This window comes from Arvicola amphibius, chromosome 7 (assembly GCF_903992535.2).
Source record: "Arvicola amphibius chromosome 7, mArvAmp1.2, whole genome shotgun sequence".
In the NCBI taxonomy this organism is placed as follows: Eukaryota; Metazoa; Chordata; class Mammalia; order Rodentia; family Cricetidae; genus Arvicola; species Arvicola amphibius.
Genome location: NC_052053.1, coordinates 50,934,392 through 50,955,867, shown reverse-complemented (window position 1 = coordinate 50,955,867; position 21,476 = coordinate 50,934,392). Strand labels below are relative to the sequence as shown.

Sequence of the window (21,476 nt, the reverse complement as noted above, 5' to 3'; positions counted from 1 at the left end):
ACTCTTATGTCCCTCTGGCTCTTCTGAGTTCCTAGGCAGATGATATTTGAAAGCAACTAAACAGTTTGTCAGTATCTGGCAGGCCTTTTCTAAAACTCACGCGCTAGCTTCAGCCAGTGCATTGACTGGCTTGGGGAAAATCACAGTGCTACTCTTACCTGCCTTAAAACGGAAAGTCCAGAACCTCAGGGCCCAGCAAAATACCTACCACTAAGATGTCATTGTGGGGCTGGCAAGATGGCTTACCTGGCAGTGATACTGCTGAAAGTCTGAGGGGCTGACTTTCGATGCCCAGACCTGCATGTTAGAAGGAGAGATTGACTCCCACAAGCTGACCTCTGACCTCCACATGTACACCCCGCCCACTGCCACAGACACATTAAAATGGAATTTTAAAAAGGTAAATTAAAGCCGGGTGGTGGTGGTGGTGCACACCAGTAATCCCAGCACTCGGGAGGCAGACAGAGGCAGGCGGATCTCTGAGTTCCAGGACAGCCAGGGCTACACAGAGAAACCCTGTCTTAAAAAAACAAAACAAAACAAAACAGGTGGTGGTGGCGCACACCTTTAATCCCAGTCCCAGCACTTGGGAGGCAGAGGCCAGTCTGGTCTACAAGAGCTAGTTCTTGTAGGACAGCTAGGGCTGCTACACAGAGAAACCCTGATACCTGGTCAGGCTGTGATGACAGGTGAGATCAACCGAAAGGAGGAATGGAAATTGACTCTGGGCTTTGAGCCAAGCACTGGAGAGATCAGGACAAGAGGCATCAGGTAGCAGAATGAGTCGCCAAGGATACCCCCCAGAGTGGACAGGTCACCTATGCAGAGAACTGAGGGAGAAGGACCAGTCAAGTCCACTTACACAGGTGTAATCGAAGCTTAGTTGTGGTGTGTGAAGTCAGCATTGCAAGGAGGAGTGCCACCTGCAACAGAGAAGAGAGCATCTAAGTTTGGTAGCTTTGAAGGGCACAGCTACTGCCTGTGACACAAGGCCAGAGGGGTGCAGGGAAGGGGTGACAGTCTAAACCAGGAAGGAAGAGTAAAGGAAAGATTCCAGACAGCTGTCACATGCTGAAGGCTGTCAAGCTGTAATCCGGAGAGTGTGGGGAAAGGCTCACAGGACTGGGTAGCTGAGCCACCAGAAAACCAGGCAGTAGGGCATCAGGCAGGGATGTAGCCATGACAGCTGGCTGGCATGTATACCTGAGAGGCAGGCCTAGCCATGCAAAGCAGACAAGAATAGAAAGGTTGGACGTTTCTAGAGTGGTAAAGACGCCTGAGCAGTTGCAGCCTTCTAGCCAACAGCCCATCTGTTCCCTTGCAGTCTGCGCCTTCCCGTACCTGCTGGCCTTCACCACCGACTCCATGGAGATCCGCCTGGTGGTGAACGGGAACCTGGTCCACACGGCAGTTGTGCCTCAGCTGCAGCTTGTGGCCTCCAGGGTAAGTGGAATGCAGCTCTGCAGCCTTAGCACCCCAGGTGTCATGTGAGCAGGATCTGCTGTTTATCACACCAGGACAGCTGTCCTGGGTCAGAACGCTGGAGGGAGGTGGGTTTTGTGTCTGCCCTCCTTGCGCTTCCAGATGCTCCCTTGAGGCTGGGGCGCTGGCTCAGCATGTGTAGCGCTTGCTGTGCTGACCTGACAGCCTCCGTCCAGTCATTACAACAAGTAAAGAAGGACAGCGCCACCGCCACATATGCTCCCTGCCTTGTGGAGAGAGCGGGGTGAGAACTAAGTGCTCGTGGGGTTCTCACAAATACGCTTTTTAATGTTTGCTGAGACCCGTATCATACCCAGACTACAGGTTCAACTCCACCTACGCTGGAGTCCTACCTCAGTCTACTCATTATCGTTCCAGTGGGGTTATGTCGAGAAATCTTTCATGTAGTTGGGCGTTTGGCTACATCTGTAAGCTCAGCACTGGTAAGGCCATCAGTAGGATTGCTATGAATTCGAGGCCAGTCTGAACTACAAGCAAGTTCCAGGATAGCCTGGGATACAAAGTAAGATTTTGACTCAAGAATAAAAAATGTCTAATATGTATCCGAGTGTTACACTGTTTTTCTGGGCTGGAGAGATAGCTCATGGGCTAAGTTCCCTTAGTGTTTTTGCAGAGGACCCAGGTCCAGTTCAGTTCCAGCATCCAGCATCCAAGTGGTGGCTCACAGTGTCTGTTCCAGGGCATTCAGTCCTTCTGACCTCCCTAAGCTCCTGTATGTACATGGCCGTAGATGTAGACTCAGGCACACACACACACACAGACAGTTAAAGTTTTTAAATACTTCTCACCAGAAACAAATCATACCTCTTAAACCAGAACTTACTCCAGCTGCAGCCCTAGGCTCCACACACTGTAATCCAGGCTCTCATTGGGAGCACTCACCAATATCTGTGGGACAGAGAATCCGTCCACTGGATGTGGCTGACGCAAGAGTTAGGAGGAGCCCAGCAGGAGCTCCAAAATAATAGTAAATGTAGCCAGATAATTAGGAATGTTGTTGAGACTCTTTGCCTCTAACATATTTAAGTTTGTACCATTTGGCCTGGAGAGATAACTCAGCGGTTAAAAGTGCTAAACAGAACAAGATGAGGAGCTGGGTTCAAATCTCCACAACCCATGTAAAAACCTGGGTGTGTTCACATGCATGCCTGCAGGCCCAGTGCTGTGAGGGGCAGAGACAGGAGGATTGCTGGGGCTGGCTGGCCAGCAGCCTAGCTCCGGGTTCAGTGAGAGACCCCGCCTTAAGTAAGAAGGTGGACAGTGATAGAAGCAGGACACTTCCTCCTTTGACCTCCATGCAGGGGCATGGATGTGCCATACACCTGTGGATCAATACCACACACACACAAAGCTAAATTTATACCTTTTAATATTTAATGATGGCTACATTTAAGCTCTGACTTGCAAAATTCCTGAAAGTTGACTCTCAGAAGCACATGTAATGTCCCACTGCTGCTGTTACCAAAGTCAGCACACGTGGGCATGCTGGAGACTCTAGGACAAACATCCATATTTCTCCCTGCAGAATGCGCCTGACCGAATTCCCGGGGTCCATCCCAGTTCTGAGACTCCTGAGAGAAGTGTGTGCATTGTGTTGGGCTTGCACATGTGTGGCATGTGACTGTTTTCTAGTGTAGGCCAGTGCAGGGAGAAGGGAAGTAAATCCTTGGGAGAGGTCTAGCTGGATGAAACCCAGGTCTGCTCTGTATGCTCCGAAGAGGTCAGAGGTCACTGCCAAGCCTGGGAACCAGTGGTGCAGAAGGTCAGTGGGAGCAGAGCCTGGAAGACCAGGCAGCTGGTAATGTTTCTTCTTTCTTTGCAGTCGGACATATACTTCACAGCAGCCGCGACTGTGCACGAGGGCTCGTCTGCAGGCAGCTCCAAGGGTGCCAGTGCCCACACGTCTCCTCAGACCCCTCCGGCCCGGGACACGCTGCTGTTTCCTTCTTCCCCGGGGGAAGGTGAAGTCCAACTCCTACTGCCTTATTAATAGATACTCTAGCTCATGATTTCTTTGGCTTACTGTCAGAGCTGGACATAATCACTGCTGAAGAAGTTACTGTTCAGGTTGGGCATATATATACTATATATAAATGCCACACGCCTTTTACCCCAGAGGCAGGTGGATCTCCATAGTAAGTTTCAGGACAGCCAGGGCTATATGGAGATCCAACGCCTCAAAAACAACAAAAATGAAGAAGTGAAGCCTTTGTCTAAATTGTTCTATTATTAATAAGATCTCAGGAGTCAGATAGTGGGGTAGGAACCTGAGAGATCAAGAAAGCAGCAAAGGAACAAGCAGCCGACCTTCTGCATGTTTCCCAGATATAAAAGGCCCATGGAGCCGGGCGGTGGTGGCGCACGCCTTTAATCCCAGCACTCGGGAGGCAGAGGCAGGTGGATCTCTGAGTTCGAGGCCAGCCTGGTCTACAAGAGCTAGTTCCAGGACAGGCTCTAGAAACTACAGGGAAACCCTGTCTCGGGGGGGGGGGGGGGAAAGGCCCGTGGATCTTTCTAAGCCCTCCCTACTCTTTCCTGTGCCTCTCTATGTTCTCGCATCCTAGGTCCTCCAAAATCTCTATGGCTAATTCCAGTCAGTTAGTTGTTGACTGCACTCTCTAATTCAAGGTTAACTTTGTTGACAATCTTGGAGTGTCACAGCAATATCAAATATCTACGACAAAGAAGACCAAGGGAGGAGGAATTGTTGAAGTTGTCACTATTTAAAGCAAGTGACAAAGAACTCTGTTGGCTGCACGCCCAACACTTGTGAGGATAGGTGAGACAGAGGGTTTAGGACCAGCCTGGACTAGGTGATGAGACCTGTCTTAAAAACAAACCAATAAGTAGACTTTGTTCTTTGAATTGTAATAATAAAAGCCAGACATGGTGGTACACGCCTTTAATCCTAGTACTCAAGAGGCAGAGGCAGGTGAATCTCTGTGAGTTCAAGGCCAGCTTGGTCTCTATATTGAGTTCCAGGACACTCAGGGCTACACAGAGAAACTCTGTCTCAAAGTAATAATAATAATAATATATTATTATTATTATTTATTAAAATTTTTAAAAATAAAATAAAAGTAAGACAAATGGGACTGAATAGATGGCTCATTCAATAAAGTAAAGACCTGACTTTTGATCTCAAGCAGCAACATGAGAAGTCAGGCACAGTGGTACATACTCATAAGCCCATAAGCTGGGTCAAGGGGATCCCTGGGGCATGCTGATTAGCTAGTCTAGCAAGTTCCAGGCTCGCTGCAAAGCCTCGTTACAAAAAGTAAGCGGATCTTTGTAGTTCGAGGCCAGCCTGGTCTACAAGAGCTAGTTCCAGGACAGGCTCTAAAAAAAAAGCTGCAGAGAAACCCTGTCTCGAAAAACCAAAAAAAGAAAAAAGAAAAAAAAAAGTAAGTTGAAAACCTATGTGATTTACACCTCTGGTCTCCATATACATATGTACACACACACACACACACACACACACACCAAACAATTAGGAGAAATCCCATTATGTAAATTTCCGTGGGGCAAAGGGAAATATGCCAGGGCACAGCCAGCCAGCAGCAGCCAGCCTTCAGCAGCCAGCCAGCAGCAGCCAGCCAGCAGCAACCAGCCTGCAGCAGCCAGCCAGCAGCAGCCAGCTGCAGCAGCATCTCCTCTGGGGTTGGCAGTGCTGTGGGTTTCACAGCTAAATCTGCAGCCCAGAGACTCTCACTTTGCTCCCAGAGGCCTTTGCTGAGCTCCTGTAGGGCCAAGGACAGCATTCTCCTAGCTGCTGGCTGCATCGGTCATCTTTATCACCGTTGTTAAGATGAGAGCCCCAGACGAGCAGCTCCTTGCTCCCTTTATCTGCTTCTATTCTGGAAGAAGCAACTGCACTTTATCAAATTCAAAGAAAGCCCTTGGGAAACACAGGGCCATTAGGCATCATCAACACGTGACAAAAGTCTTGCTTCACGCTAATTATATTACATAATTATATTAAAGGACAAGAAATTATTTCCAGGCCAGCAGGATGGTTCACTGGGTAAAGGCAGTTGCCGTCAGGCCTGGTGCTCTGAGTTTGACCCCTGTGTCCGCTGCTGGAAGGAAAGAACTGAGCCCTACAAGTTGTTCCCTGACCTCCACACATGGACACATGAACACATGCCTGATAAATGTAGTTTAAAACTTTTAAAGAAATTGTTCTGTTGTAAATAACATGAACCTAAAGTTCTGGTCTTTTCCAAATTGTGTTTCAGGTGAAATTCAGTCTAAAAATCTGTACAGGATTCCACTTAGAAACCTTGTGGGCAGAAGCATCGAGCGGCCTCTGAAATCGCCCTTAGTCTCCAAGGTCATCACCCCGCCCACCTCCATCGGCCTTGGCATTGCTGCCATTCCTGTCACCCATTCCTTGTCCCTGTCTCGCATGGAAATTAAAGAAATAGCAAGCAGGACCCGCAGGGAACTTCTAGGTAATCACAGCTGCTTGTAGACAGCCCAGCGGGGGCTCATTGTAGACAGACCGGGGGGGGGGGGGGGGGGGGGGGGCTCGTCTTCAGGTAGCTCTCATTTTCAAAACCTGAAGCTTAAAAAGGAAATTTGGGGCCAGCAAAATGGCTCGGAGGGTACAAGCACTTGCTGTCAAGCTTGCCGACCTGAGTTCAAGCCCCAGGACATACATGGCTGAAGGCGAGAACTAACTTCCACAAGTTGTTCTCTCATCTACACACATGCATGCACACACGCACACACACAAATGCCTGTATACACACAACATAAATAAATGTAATAAAAAATTAAACTCCCTTTCAGAAAAGATTTATAGCCGGGCGGTGGTGGTGCATGCCTTTAATCCCAGCACTCGGGTGGCAGAGGCAGGCGGATCTCTGTGAGTTCGAGGCCAGCCTGGGCTACAAGAGCTAGTTCCAGGACAGGCACCAAAGCTACAGAGAAACCCTGTCTCAAAAAAACCAAAAAAATAATAATAAGAAGAAAAGATTTATAAATTCGTCAATAATAATTACAACTACCCCAGAGAATATTGGACCATTTTCCACCAATGATGGACAAAAAGCTAACCAAGCCATGTTAAGCAGGGGGCGGGGACAGGAGCTTATGAGAACACTGTAGGACTTTAGGGATTTTGCCACTGTTAGACTTCTCTGAGATTGTGCGTGTGAGTCACAGTGTATACATACTTTATAATCAGAGAGGAAAGACTTCAGTAAGGGGAAACTGTTCTGATCTATCTCTGTCATCTTTGCTGCTGCGTCCAAGTCTAATAATGGCCCAGTAAGGATAAAGGGGCAGGAAACCGATGGGGAGCAGGTAGAGGTGATCTAAGCACATTGTACATCTGTGTGAGATTCTCAGAGAACTACATTCTTAAAGAATAAAAAAGGTGGGCTGGAGAGATGGCTCAGCAGTTAAGAGCACTGCTGACTGCTCTTCCAGAGGTCCTGAGTTCAATTTCCAGCAAACACATGGTGGCTCACAACCATCTACGACAAGATTTGACACCCTTTTCTGACATGCAGGCAGTACACTGTATACATAATAAATACATAAATCTTAAATACATAAACAAGGCATCTTCTGTCCCCTGTGGTAATGACCCCTGACCTCTGATCTTCCTCTGTAATGCAGGTCTCTCTGATGACAGTGGACCACGATCAGAAGGAGCGCCAAGGGCCAAATCAAAAACCCGGAAGCGGTTAGAAGAAAGTCAAGGAGACCCCAAGCCAGAGGCTGTGCGGTCAGCTAGCAGTGACAGGTAAAAAGAAGCCCCTGAGTTGCATGGTCACCCAGCGAGTGCCAGCATGCCCAGGAGGTCCATTGGCCAGCACCCTACCCAGTCCCAGAGAGGACAGCTGCCACAGTGGGGCTGAGACAAGAGGACACTGTCACCAGCAACTGAGCTAATGTTCACTAAAATATATTCAGAGGGGCTCAAGACAGTCAGCTGGAGCCTTGCCCAACATGCACAAAGTGTACACAGAGCACATACACGCACATACATGAGACAGAAACAATAGAGAAAGACATTCTGTTTTAGACAAGGGTTCACTATGGCTAACCTAGAACTCATCATATAGACCAGGCTGTCCTCAGACTCAGAGAGCCACCTGCCTGTTTCCGAATGCTGGGATTAAAGCCCATGCACCACCACACCTAGCCCTACAGATAAACTGTTAACATGTATATAATGTATTTTAATCATGGTCTCTCTCTCACACACACACACAGACCCCAGTTACTCTCTCTTGTCCCCCTCCTACTCGTATTGATCTCTCTCCTAAGAGACTATTTTTGGCTCACTAGTTTGATGAAGATACACAAAAACAAGGTTGCTTAGTAAGAGTGTAGGGTCAGCCACTTTCCAGAACTGGTGGACCCTGTACACAGGAAGAGCCCTTCTGAATGGCAGTTCAGCACTTAGGAATAGATGCGTGTTGCCTCACAGTGGGGTGTCTGTCCCTTCAGCAAGGGTACAGGTGCCCTTCTGGAGAGCAATGGAACACCTGTTCAAGCATACTCAAGCTGGGAGTACAGGGAGATGACCAAGCCCCTGTCTGTACCTTCAGAGGGCCCGTAGGCCATTAAGCACCAAGCCATTGCTGCATGGCAGAGTGGCAGGTGATGCAGGCAGTGACAAGTGTCCTGCCACCTGAGCAGAGGGTCTCAGAGCCTGCGGTGGGGAAGAGCCAGCCTCACTCAAGCTTCAGCCTCACATGGAGAACCAGATCTAACTAACACAGTTCATCTCAAGCAACCACGGTGTGCTGTGAAGTTAAAGGGACTGGAGAGCACTGGCTGCTCAAGCTCCAGCACCCACATGGCCAGTCACAGCCATGTGTAACCCCAGTTTCAGGGGATCCAACACCTTCTGACCTCGGGCACCAGGCACTCAAAGGTTGCCAGACACACCAGACACAGACATAGATGCGTGTAAACAGTTATGTACATAAAATGAACATTAAATAATCTTTTTTAAAAAAAAGATAGTCAGCATGGTGGCACATGCTTTAAATCCTACCACTCATGAGGACAAAGGCAAATCTCTAAGTTCAAGGCAAGTTTAGTCTACATAATGAGTTCCAGGCCAGCCAGAGCTACAAAATGAGACCCTGCTCAAAATATCAAACACAAAAATAAGAGACTGGAGAGATGGCGCACGGTCAAGAGCACTGACTACTCTTCCAGGGCACCCACATGGCAGCTTACAACTATCTCTGACTCCAGGATCCAACACCTCACACAGACATACATACAGGAAAAATATCAATGCCCATAAAATAAAAATAAATTATTAAAAAAACTCTAAGTGTTTCCAGGACAGGCTCCAAAGCCACAGAGAAACCCTGTCTCGAAAAACCAAAAAAAAAAAAAAAAAAAAAAAAACCTCTAAGTGGCCAGGCATTGTGGTTCAGGCTACAATAATGACAGGAGAGTCACTGTAAGTTCAAGGCCAGCTTGACCCGGCCTCACAATAATTATGTAAAGGGCTTGGGCTGGGAAAACAGCTCAGCGGTTAAGAGTATTCATTGTTTGACCTTCCAGAGGACCCAGGTTCAATTCCCAGTACCCACATGGTGGCTCACAATCATCTGTATCATCTGTAACTCCTGTTCTAGAGATCTAATACCCTTCTCTAGCCTCTGAGAGCGCAGGGATGCACATTGTACGCAAACATACATGCAGACAAAGCATCTATTTCTATAGTCATAAAATAAAATCTGGGGTTTTTTTTAGATTTTTGTTTATTTGATTGACTGATTGGTTGATTTTGAGACAGGGTTTCTCTGTAACCACCCTGGTTGTCCTGAAACTCATTCTGTAGACCAAGTTGGTCTTGAACTCACAGAGATCTGCCCGGCTCTGTCTCCTGAGTGCTAGGATTAAAGGCGTGCACCACCACCAACTGGAAAAATAAATCTTAAAAAAACAACAATAATAATAAATGATAAAATGGAAGTGGCAGGTAGAAGCCCACTTTGATAGATCCAAAAGGAGTCCAGCATAGGGCTGGCTTGGGATGAATGATAAGAATGTGGGAACAGCCAGGCAGTGGTGATGCACATATTTAATCCCAGCACTCGGGAGGCAGAGGCAGGCGGATCTCTGTGAGTTTGAGGCCAGCCTGGTCTACAGAGCGAGTTCCATGAAGGACAGGGCTACACAGAGAAACCCTGTCTTGAAAACCAAAGAGGACAAAGGAAGAATGGGGAACAGTACCTATGATAGCAGGGACTCTGGGCAGTTGCTCTGAGCAGGCAGTGTGGCCAGAGATGCAGGGAAGAGGGACAGACTTGACCAAGTGTTAGGGAGGCTGCTGGAGGTTAAATGGGCAGAGCAGAGCCAGGTGCTTTCCTAGGCCCTGGGCATTTGTGGAATCCCAAACTCTGAGAACTGAAACCTTTCTTCTCCTTCCTCCTCTCATCCCGTGGTAGATACACTGAGCCCAGAAGGACAGGAGGCAGCAAGCAACCATGCCATGTTACATCCTGCCCACAGAGCCCTTAACAGTGCTTCTCTCTTGCAGGATCCCATCGGGAATTTTGGAAAGTCCTCCTGCTTCTGAAGCCAATGCTGAGGGCCGTAACCACTCGGCAATCTCTGACCAGGACCCTGTAGTGGACAAAGAGGGCAGCTCAGGCTCAGGCAGCAGCCCCTTCCAGCTCATGGCCTCCTCAGAGGAAGACATCATTGATTTGAAATAGAGTCTGTGTCTCCTTGGCAATCCTTAGTGTTCTTACGCAGGTTTATACTGTTTAAACAGCTCCAACAACCTGTCTCAACAAAATGCGCCTCCAGCCAGGCAGCAATCTATTGGACCAAACCTCCTGCACCCTCAGCCAGTTTGGGTCACTCTCCAGTGTCCAGTGCCATCTTTCTTGACTCCCGTTTCTTTCCATTCAAGAACCGTCAGTCCCCTTGTAATAAAGGTGGTAGATTTCATTGAAGTTTTAGATCAAAACTTTGAATAAATCAAAAATGTTCATTCTTATTCACTGCAACCCTTCTCTTATATTTTATAGATTTAGATGGAAATTATTTTTTGTAAGTTTTGACTTCTGTCACATACTATGCTTCTTTTATGAAGAAAAGATGCTGCTTTTTAATTCTACTATAAATAAGTTTTCTTTCTGCACTTGGCCCTGTTGCTGCCTGTGTTCACTGGGGTGGGGCCCCTGCACTCCTGCCTGGAGACCTGGGACAAATGGAGACACTTCCTCCTCCTTTGATCTCAAATAGTAGTAAGGCAAAGGCACCTCAAAGTCTTAGGATACATTCATCTGCGACTGTGATCCAGTGTTTTCAGATTCCCTCCCTTGAGTGGGTTTTGCAGTGTTGGGTATGAACCCCGGGTCCTCACACACATTTGGCAAGCAGGCTCTGCTGCTGAGCTGTGTCTCTAGCCCCTCCTTGCTCTTTCGTCCTTCAGAGCATGGAGATAAAGAGGCAGAGAGCTGGGGAAATGGCTTCATGGTTTGATTCCCAGCACCCACATGTGTCTCACAGCCATTTCTAACTACAGTCCCAGAGGATCCAAAGCCCTCTTCTGATCTCCAAGGGCAGGAGGCACACACGGTGCACAAACATGCATGTAAAATACTTAAAAAACAAATCTGATTTTTAAGATGCCTACCCCAGCTCCCTCCTGAAGAGTGAGCAGGAAGTAATACGGACGGAGCAAGACACGAATGAAAGACTGAAATAGCAGTCCTGTGTCACAGGTCACAGGGCCCATGCAAAGAAACCCATCGTCTGCCCAAGGGGAAGCAGCTCCAAGGAGTTCTGATGCCACGGTGTCAGAGGTTAGAGCCGTGGCATCTTCCTCCTTTGCAGGCCTTAAGATGGACCCGCCTCCCCTCCCTCTTCTGCACAACAGTTCCAAAGGTGCCTACGTGAATCCTCTTTAGCTGTAGAGGCAAACTTGATGCTACATCTCAACCCCACCAACAGTTTTATTAGGTTTATTCTGGCTTTTCTCGGGGTTCCCACGTGGAAGCTAGAGGTCAGCTTCGGCTGTTGTTCCTCAGGAGCCACGCACTCGGTTTCTTGAGACAGGGTCTCATTAGGATCTGGTGGGGCTCACTAGTTAAGCTAAACTGGATGATTAACTTGTTTGTACCTCAGTGCTGACGTTACAGACAGGCACCACCACTCCCAGCTTTCCCTTAGAGAGGACTCTTGGCCCAGGGAGGAACTAGGCGCCTCTCACTGGTTCTCTCCGGAATTACACATATAAGCCACTGATGCCGCCTGCCCACAAAGCTGTGGGTAGCAACTAAGCTGAGAACAGTGGTGGCACACAATCACAGGGAGACTTGGGGAGGTAGAAAGATATAGATTCAAGGCTTGGGATTATCTGTGGGGCAACCAGGGAACAGGAAACCACTAAGCTCCACTCCATCCCACCTCTGGATAGGGTCCTCAGCATCTCGGGGGCCCTAGGCTTTGCAGTACTCCTGATGCAGGTGAGGCTCTTTGTCAAGGCTGGGGAAGAATGGCTGACCATGCTTCAGGGAATTGTTCTGTAGTAAGAGTGGGAAGTCTTGCCCAGCCCATGTGCTCCACCTTTGACCCACTACTACCCTCATTAGTAGAGATTAGCTTGAGAGACAACTCCATAAATAAATAAATACATAAATAAATAAATAAATAATAGTAAAACTATAGATCTGGAGAGTGTGGCTCAACACTTAGGAATGCTTGTTCTTGCAGAGAACTCAGATGCAGGTTCCAAGCACACCTGTGCATGGTGGCTCACAACAATCTGTAACTCCAGTTTCAGAGGATCCGATGCTGCCTTCTAACCACCGCAAGCACCAGGCACGCGTGGGGCACGCATATATATATGTAAGCAAAACACACAAATAAAGATGTTTAAAATAGGCTGGAAAGTGGTGGCGCACCTTTAATCCCAGCACTTGGGAGGCAGAGGCAGGTGGATCTCTTTGTGAGTTAGAGGCCAGCCTGACCTACAGAGGGAGTTCCAGGACAGCCAAGACTGTTAAACAGAGAAATTCCGTATCAAAAGATTTTTAAAAAAAGACTAAAAGAAAAATAAAGAATAAAAACAAATGAAACCATCAAAACATGGGCCTGCTGGTTGCTGGTAAAGGTGCTTGCCCCAAGCCTAACGACATCAGTTCGATCCCAACGACCTAATCCACATGGTGGAAGGAGAAAACCAAGCTTACTTCTGACCTGTCACCTCCGCCCAGGATCGATGTTAAGAAATAAACATCTAAAACACCCAAACAATCTTCTCCATCTTCATTGGCTAGCTCAGTCCTAGGCCTGCTGGCCACGCCTCCAGACTCATCCTACAATCCAATTGGACAATCTTGCCAACAAGCTCCCCCCACCCGTACCTGGGCCGCGGGGGCGTAATTTGGGTCCAGTCAGCTTTGCAACCGGCTCTGTGCTTCCATTGGTCAGCTCCGGCTGGGGGCGGGTCCTGGCGTCATTGGCCCCGCCTGCCGCCGAGGCCGCGCTCGCCCGAGCTGCGACAGTTCGCGGGTACTCTGCTGCCGCCGGCATGTCGCCCGAGGACCCAGAGGAGACGCTGCCGCTCTTGCGGCCCCCGGACGCCAGGTGCGGACCCCGGGGGTCTGCGGCCTCTCCCTCACGCCCCGCGGCGCCGCTCACGCCCCGCCTTGTACCCGCAGCGTTCCCCGCGGCCGCCGGGTCTTCCTCGCCGCCTTCGCCGCCGCCCTGGGCCCGCTCAGCTTCGGCTACGCGCTCGGCTACAGCTCCCCCGCCATCCCCAGCCTGCAGCGCACTGCGCCCCCCGCCTTACGCCTCGGAGACGATGCGGCCTCCTGGTTCGGGGTGAGCCCCGGGTCCCCCACTCTCTGCCGCACCCCAGGGTCCTCCTCATTCTCTTCTGAGGCTGCGGGGCGTGGGGTGGAGGGATCGTGGACCATGGGCCCTGGTGGCCTCCTCCTCAGCCCGTCCGGGTCCCCAGGCCATCGTGACCCTGGGCGCTGCGGCAGGGGGCGTACTGGGCGGCTGGCTCGTGGACCGAGCGGGGCGCAAGCTGAGCCTCCTGCTCTGCACCGTGCCCTTCGTGACCGGCTTTGCGGTCATCACCGCCGCCTGGAACGTGTGGATGCTGCTCGGAGGCCGCCTCCTCACTGGCCTGGCTTGCGGAGTCGCCTCACTCGTGGCACCGGTGAGTGGTTTGGGCCTTCTAGATGACCTTTGCCAGGCAGAGGGCAGCGAGTCAGCAGTGGAGCTGTTCCTCACCGTCAGCATTGCCCTTAGCTGTGCCTCTTTTACTGCACAAATGATGAAATCCCTGTATACTTAACAGTTATGACTGACTATACCCCGTTTTCATGTTAGCAGTTCTGTTCTTTTTGTCCCTGGGACAGACTTCTCGCTCCCTTCACTGCTTGCAGCCAGCCCCTGACCCACACGCCGGGATCCTTTACCTGGGCACAGGCTCCTCTGTGAGCCTGTACGCTCCCTGTGTACTGAGACTTATTCCTGAGGTGGTAGTGATGCCTTTGCACAAGAAGTTGCTGGTCCAGGCATGGCCCCCAGGAGGTCTTGGACCCTGGTAACTGAGATCACCAGCACCCTGCAGCCACAGGCTTGCATGCCCACCCGTCCCTTCCTCGTCTCTGTGGCCACATGCTTAGTCTCTGCCCCTGTGGGAAGTGTGAGGGAGCGGGAGGAGAGGGAAACTGTAGATCTGTAGGCTGTTTTTTTTTTCTTTTTTAAACTAGATTAGTCATGGGCATAAGGTATAGAATAATCTAGAAGTATGGATGATGCCTAGTGATCCCTGAGCTTTAAAGAAGCGATGGGAGCCCCTGGTAGAATTAGGCTGGACTTTCAGTGTCCTGGGTAGCACCTGGAGCTGGCCAGCAAGGGAGAAGTCGTTTGTTCTAACTCACATCTGTGCATATTAAGCATGTACTGAGCTGGGCCTGACGGCACATGCCTGCAGTCCCAGGACTTAAGGGCTACGTACATAAAGATCAGGAGTTCATAGTTATCCTCAGCTCGTTGGAGGTTAGCCTGGGCTACATGAAACTCAATCTCAGAAAATAAAATAGGGAAGTTCTGTGCACTCCTCTCTCCCCTTGCTCACACACAGCAGCCACCATTACCCACGATCCTCTAAAAGTCTGCAGAAGATAGGGTGTCGCTCTGAAGCAGTACAGTTAGACCCTTCTGTTGAAAGAGCCCAAGTGAAGTCTCACCTTAACTCCCCACAGGTCTATATCTCGGAAATTGCCTACCCAGCCGTCCGAGGACTGCTCGGCTCCTGTGTGCAGTTGATGGTTGTCACCGGCATCCTCTTGGCCTATGTGGCAGGTAGATTTGCATGCTGTCTTTTGATCCCCGTTCATGGATACGTGGCTGCTTTGGAAACTGAGGTTTATAGAGGGTAGGAGTTTGCCCTGTGCTACCAGCCAAGATGCCAGGTTCTCAGTCCCACTCCTGGGAGCTTGGTGTGTGAGGGTCTGGTATCTGAGTCTGGGAGAAGTAGAGCAGGAGGCTTCTTCATTGTCACAGAAGCCACTGCACTGGAAGGACTGAGTTCCAGCGCAGGAGGGGCTGGATTTGGGAAATGCTTTAGCTCCCTGCCTGGGAGAACTGGAGTTTCAGCCTGTTATCACTGGGTTGGCAGTCAGCAGAATGTCACGGGTAGAAGGCTGTTCCCAGAGTCCCTGAGGGGCGGAGCTGACACACCTACCACCTGCTGTGTGACTTTGGCCAAGTCCCACTGCCCCTGAGAGCCTCAGTTCCCCATCCCTAAACGGGCCCCTCCGGTAGGGGGAGAGTAAGAGCAGTGCCCGGTAGCTGATAGCCCATCCCCAGTGAGAGCCATGGGGGGTGGGTGGCTGACAGGCTGTGGTTACCTAGCCTGGGGTGTACATACGGGATTTTTACAGTAGACCCCACACAGTCTTAGTCTTCTTTTTTTAACTCCCTTACCATCCCGGCTCTTCAGTGTCTTCTCTGCAGCCTGACTGCCTCAGGAGTCCCACAGTGACCAGAGCACCTACTGGGCACTGGGGTCTGGAGACAGTCAGTGTCTTTGCCACACTGCCTTACATTGATCTGGTCCTGTCCTTTTCACCCCTGGGATGAGTTGGATGTGACACCACAAAGTGGCAATAATGCCCCAGTCACGAGATGTTGTGGAATGGTTTGTGGGACCTTATTGCTGTCGCAGACTCACCCTTGCAGGCTGTCCTCTGACCTCCACACGCATGTTGTATCATGCATCATGCATGCACTTTTTGTTTGTTTGGTTGGTTGGTTGGGTTTTTTTTTGTTTTCAAGACAGGGTCTCTCTGTGTAACTCTGGCTGTCCTGGAACTCTCTGATGACCAGGCTGACCTTGAATTTATAGATCCGCCTGCCTCTGCCTCCTGAGGATTACCGTGCTCAGCTTAGTTCACTTTACATCGCTATGACAAAACACCATGGTCAAGGCAGCTTACAAAAGTAAACTTGTAATTTGAGGTGCTTGGTTCCAGAGTATCCATGGCCATCACAGTGGGGAGCGTGGCAGCAGGCAGGTAGCCATGGCACTGAAGCCACGGCAGAGAGCTAGCTGGGAGTGGCAAAGGCTTATTAAACCTCAAAGCTGTGCCCAGTGACACACCTCCTCCAACCAGGCCACACCTCCCGTTCCTTCCCAGATAGTTCCATCAACTGGGGCCGAGTGTTCAGACATATGAGCACATAGGGCCCATTCTCATTCAGTCTAACACACATAAAAGAGTTGAATAATATAATAAAATTATGATAAAAGTATAGCATAGGGGTTGGGAAATAGTTCAGTTAGTAGGAGAGCTTGCTGCTCAAGCGTGAGGACCTGAGTTCAAATCTCCAGAGCCCACATAAGACGCTAAGTACAATCATGAGTTCCTATAATTCCCGGTGTTGTGGTAGGGCGAGACAAGAGGATGCTGGGGCCTGCTGACCACCAGCCCAGCTCCAGGTTTAATGGAAGACTCCTGACCAAGGAGTAAGGTGGACAGCAATGCACACTCAATGCTTCCACGCTCATGCATGAGTGCATACACACACACTCACACAGATAAACTAAGAATTAAAAGTATACGCGTAGTAAATACATCAAAGCAATAGCGGTCATTCCTAACCATTGTCAAGTATTTTACAGTATCCATCCATGCCTTGACGTGACTGGTTTACACCAGCATTGCCATGGCAGTGTACTGTGATATGTTACCATGGCTACAAGACATGACTTGGCAGTTGGCATCTTTCAGCTGTTACTATTTTATTTCTTATGTGCAGTCCATCTGTATTTCCCTCAACAGATGTCACCTAATGGTGTCCTGGTGGAACATTCCTAGTAGCAACAGTCTCTTTAGCCCAGCAGCTGGGCAGAGGCAGTGATGGGCCCACCATTGGAGCGAGTCTCAGGGCTAGCAAGGGGCTAGCTCTCTCTGGCTGTGATGTCTGCCTTTGCAGGCTGGGTCCTAGAGTGGCGCTGGCTGGCCGTGCTGGGCTGTGTGCCCCCCACTCTCATGCTGCTGCTCATGTGCTTTATGCCTGAGACCCCACGCTTCCTCCTGACTCAACACCAGCACCAGGAGGCCATGGCTGCCCTTCGGTTCCTGTGGGGCTCTGAGGAAGGCTGGGAAGAGCCCCCCGTTGGGGTTGAGCACCAGGTGAGAGACTGAGAGCAGGGCAGAAAGCATAGCCTGTTCTTAAGGCTACACACTGAGTGGCAGCACCCCTCCACCCTTGCTGAGGACCTTGCTGCCTTGCCTGAGCAGCTGGAGGGCCAGCTTGAGCCCCACTTTAGCTCCTGCTGTCCCAACAAGTGAAAGGCCAGGCCAGCGAAGGGAAGCGGGTGAGGGCTTCATCACTTAGCGGAAACCACAGGCAGGGAGTCTTCAGACCAATGGCACGCAGACACTTTGCTGTAGTGTGACCTGACCGTCTTTGAGTCTCAGTTCCTTTATCTGTACAATGATGGTCCTCACCTCATGGTGACGCTGAGGTCTCTGCAGATGGCTGCAGGAAGAGCTCTGCCCCTGCCAGGTGGAGCTGAGCTCTGAACACACACACGTGCTTGGACTCGGGCACAGGATTCTTCCCCCGAGTGCTGGAGTGTGAGCCTTCCACCTCCCCTCCCACTGAGGGGGCTGCAGGGGCCTGTCTGCACACTCAAGGCCACGGGTGTGGTGGGGCCAGCAAGCTGAGGCTCAATTCCCTGCACTTAGGCTTCTGGGCTGAGAGAAGGGTCCTTGGGTCAGGGGGGAGGACACTGATGAGCCATTTTGGTGGCAGGGCTTCCAGCTGGCTGTGCTGAGGCGCCCGGGCGTCTACAAGCCCCTCGCCATAGGCATTTCCCTCATGGCCTTCCAGCAGCTCTCCGGGGTCAATGCCATCATGTTCTATGCCAAGACCATCTTTGAGGAGGCCAAGTTCAAGGTAAGAGGCCTCTGCCCAGCCTGCTTCATGCCACATGTGTGAATTAGCCTCCCGGAGCCTGGGGCTTTTTGACCCGGCTCACAGCCAGAGGGAGGGAGGGACTCTAGCAAGCCAGCTTCTCCCCTCTCCCAGGACAGCAGCCTGGCCTCCGTCACTGTGGGCATCATCCAAGTCCTCTTCACTGCTGTGGCCGCCCTCATCATGGACAGAGCGGGGCGGAGACTACTTCTGGCCTTGTCAGGTGAGGCCTGAGCAGGAGAGCTCGGTCTCCCCAGGGAGGTGGCAAAGGGACCATCTGTCCCCAAGCCTCCTTTTCCCACTCTGAACTGGGGAAGGGCTGCAGTGGGGTCAGGTCCTGGGCAGTAGCTTCTGCCCACACATTCATGGTGCCCACTGGCATCTGTGAAGGCTGCTGTGGTTACAAGGGTTGAACACTGTGATTGCTGTTCCTGCTTCTGTGGGTGAGAGAACACTCAGGAACATCCCGGTATTTACTGAGGTCAGAGGGCCAAAGCACAGTAGGGGGTGCTATCCAGTTGGGCTACCATGGCCAAGCTGAGACTGCTAAACCTGGCCTTCCTCTCTCAGGGTGGCCACGCTGCCCTCTAAGCCATGTCCCCCGTGTCCGGCCTAGCCTGAGCCCTTCCTGCAGGTGTGGTCATGGTATTCAGCATGAGTGCCTTTGGTACCTACTTCAAGCTGACCCAGAGTGGCCCCAGCAACTCCTCCCATGTGAGTCTCCTGGTGCCCATCTCTGCGGAGCCTGTTGACGTCCACGTGGGGCTGGCCTGGCTGGCTGTAGGCAGCATGTGCCTCTTCATTGCTGGTAGGAAGGGACTCGAGGGATGTGGGTGGGGCTGTTGTCCCTGTAGCCCACCATGCCGAGTTCTGGAACTCTCAGCTTCATATCTTGTTTTGCTTGACTTTGCCCTTCTGCCCCAGGAAGCATGACATCTGTGCATGCGGCTCTGACCATGTGCTGGGCACGGGGCAAAATTCTTTCACATAATCTCCATGACAACTTGCAAGCAGGTCCCATCCTTGTCCTGAAGTCTAAAATGGGAAGGGACTGGCCCAAGGCCTCCGCGCAGGGTTGAGGGCTGGTAGAACCCCTAAGGCCCACAGGCTAGGAAGCGTGGTGCAGGAGCCCGGCATGTGTGCCTGAACACTGCCTTGCTCCCACAGGCTTTGCAGTGGGCTGGGGACCCATCCCCTGGCTCCTCATGTCCGAGATCTTCCCTCTGCATGTCAAGGGTGTGGCTACTGGTGTCTGTGTCCTCACCAACTGGTTCATGGCCTTTATGGTGACAAAAGCGTTCAGCAGCGTTATGGTGAGTGCAGACGCGTGCCTTCCCTTGGGCTGTCAGCAAAGGCATTTTCAGAGATTCCCTGCCCATGACCCTGGGTGTAAGCTGAGGTCCCTAATGGCTTAGACACAGCCATCTCAGGAGTGAAGTGGAGCCAAAGGCTAAACCAAAATAGGAACCTGGTCCATGATCCCCTAAGTCTTCCATCTGTGTTGGGGTAAGGATACTATGGCCAGCCTTCCACATTAATGAATGTCAGGTACACAGGCCAGAAACCCATGATTCATATCTATAAGAAAAATAGACAGGCCTGAGCTCTGAGACACACACATGCACAGAGAGGGTGGGGGCTGCTACCCTGTGTGTGGCCTTGTGTACTGCTTAACCTTTTAGCATGGTCCTGAGCTAGAAGTGTGGACACCTAGCAGTACTTTCTTAGGCTGAAAGGCGTGCCAGTTCCACTCAGCCTTTATTTCCCTCTGCGTCCGCTGATGCTCATAGGGCTGCTGCCTGCCAGCTTCCTCGCCACGAGAGAGAACTTCTGGTCCAGATAAGCAGGCCATCTGTTCGGTCGCTGGTGCCCTCCCTGTCTCCTAGCATGTGCCATGCCCAGGCCTGTTTAAGGCAGCAGGGAAAGCAACAACTGAACAGGGTCCCTTTCATGACAAGTGCCAGGAAGGTAATGGGTGGCGTGGACACCCAGCTAGCCAAAAACGTGCTCAGACAGACGGGGCTGCCCAGAAAACCCAGAGGAAGGCAGGCAGAGGTTCGCCATGGAATGTAGGAGGGAGCAGGCAGCAGAGGACCTGAGGGAAGGTAGGTATGGGCCCAGGATATGACAGACCCAGCAGTGACCCGGGGAGCAGCCTGTCAAAGCTGAAGAAGGCTCACCCGGTGACCTCTCCTGCAAGGACTCTGCTCTGCCACCTACAAGGTCACAGACTCACCCTCACCCTCTCAAGAGCAACAGTTCCCCTTCCTCACCACACAGAGAACTCACTTGTAGCTGGGACACTGGAGAGGCGCAGGTGGCTATAGGCCTGGGATGCCCAGAAACGGGAGCCTAACTGTTCCTTGACACTTCTGCTCTCAGGGCAGTCACTACATTACCATGAGCCTCAGTTTCCCACAAACATCACCTTGGGTGACAGTGAGCTACCACGCACACAGCTGGGTCTGCAGAGCCATGATAGGCCTGGCAGGGCAGGCTGCGGTCAGGGTGCTCCTGACTTGTATGGGGCCTGTTGACCTCTCCACCCCCACGTGTGCCTTTCCTCTCTGCAGGCGATCCTCAAGCCCTACGGAGCCTTCTGGCTCACCGCTGCCTTCTGTATCCTCAGTGTTCTTTTCACGTTGACCTTTGTCCCCGAGACTAAGGGCAGGACTCTGGAACAAATCACAGCCTACTTCGAGGGACGGTGACAGCCCCTTTCTGTGCTGGCAGCCCTGAGCTGGCTTAGCTCTGGGTTGCAGGAGTACAGTGGCATGTAGCTGAGCCACACCTCAGTTTGAGCCTGGAGCACCCCAAGTCCTCAGGCATCAGAGCCCCTCTTTGTCCATCCTGAGGTTCTCTAGATTCTGGATCTAGTCTCTTCAGCCTGCTGCACACAACAGGCCATCTGAGGAGCTGTGCAGTCACCTTTGGTCTTCTTCCTCAGACAGAAGCATCTGAGGCAGCTCCTGTTTGCTGGCTGGGGATCTTTTGGCTCCTGGGTCCTAAGCCCCCGCCTATGCCTCACACCTGACTGTGGGATCAGAAAGGACTTTGGCTACATAAAAGTTGGGCTCAGAAACAAGGCTGCGACCTCTTTGAATGAGCCCAGATGGAGAAGAGAATGTTGCAGTCAACCGAGCCCTCCTCGGCCCTGCCCAGAGGGGCTGTGGATTCACCTGGGGTCAGCTCACCCGTCACTCACAGGTTCTTTCCAGCGCTTTCCTGGGCTCAGTGTCCTGAGTCATTAGCCACCAAATCTTGTTTTGTTTCAGAAAATAAAAAGCCTCTTTCTGATTAACTTCGTGGAGCCAGAAGTCTTGTAGGCGCTTATATCACGACTCAGTACTTACTCACTGGAGTAAGTGGAGGGCAGGTGGAGTTAGCATGATTTCTGCAGCTGCCAGTCTTCTGCTGGCACTTTCCTCTCACGGAGAAGCTGCCCTCTCCAGCGGTAACCCAGTTAGGACTATGGCTCTCTCTGACACCCACTCTTTCACTGTCAGTCATTCAAAACAGCAGGCTTGCCG

At 51.2% G+C, this 21,476-nt stretch overlaps 2 protein-coding genes across 3 annotated transcripts in view; both read left to right on the top strand.

Annotated features, from left to right (window-relative positions):
- The window catches only part of Garnl3 (GTPase activating Rap/RanGAP domain like 3), a 78,164-nt gene extending 67,789 nt beyond the window's left edge, over positions 1-10,375 (top strand). The window contains exons 23-27 of the mRNA XM_038337076.1: positions 1,325-1,443; positions 3,326-3,464; positions 5,742-5,957; positions 7,132-7,258; positions 10,028-10,375. Of these exons, the coding sequence (XP_038193004.1) occupies positions 1,325-1,443; positions 3,326-3,464; positions 5,742-5,957; positions 7,132-7,258; positions 10,028-10,205 (779 nt within the window). The 3' untranslated portion in view covers positions 10,206-10,375. The remainder of the gene's footprint in view (positions 1-1,324; positions 1,444-3,325; positions 3,465-5,741; positions 5,958-7,131; positions 7,259-10,027) is intronic.
- Positions 10,376-12,982: 2,607 nt separating this feature from the next.
- Slc2a8 (solute carrier family 2 member 8) lies at positions 12,983-21,247 on the top strand. Of its 2 annotated transcripts, none has more exons than XM_038337808.1 (10): positions 12,983-13,089; positions 13,164-13,326; positions 13,463-13,669; positions 14,724-14,823; positions 16,960-17,159; positions 17,863-17,928; positions 18,061-18,169; positions 18,581-18,754; positions 19,114-19,259; positions 20,520-21,247. In XM_038337808.1, the coding sequence occupies exons 1-10, from the start codon at positions 13,034-13,036 to the stop codon at positions 20,655-20,657; spliced, it is 1,359 nt and encodes a 452-aa protein (XP_038193736.1). In that variant the 5' UTR covers positions 12,983-13,033; the 3' UTR covers positions 20,658-21,247. The 2 variants fall into 2 exon arrangements, with proteins under 2 accessions (XP_038193736.1, XP_038193735.1); XM_038337807.1 differs by having other exon boundaries at positions 17,785-17,928.
- The last annotated feature ends 229 nt before the right edge of the window (positions 21,248-21,476 follow it).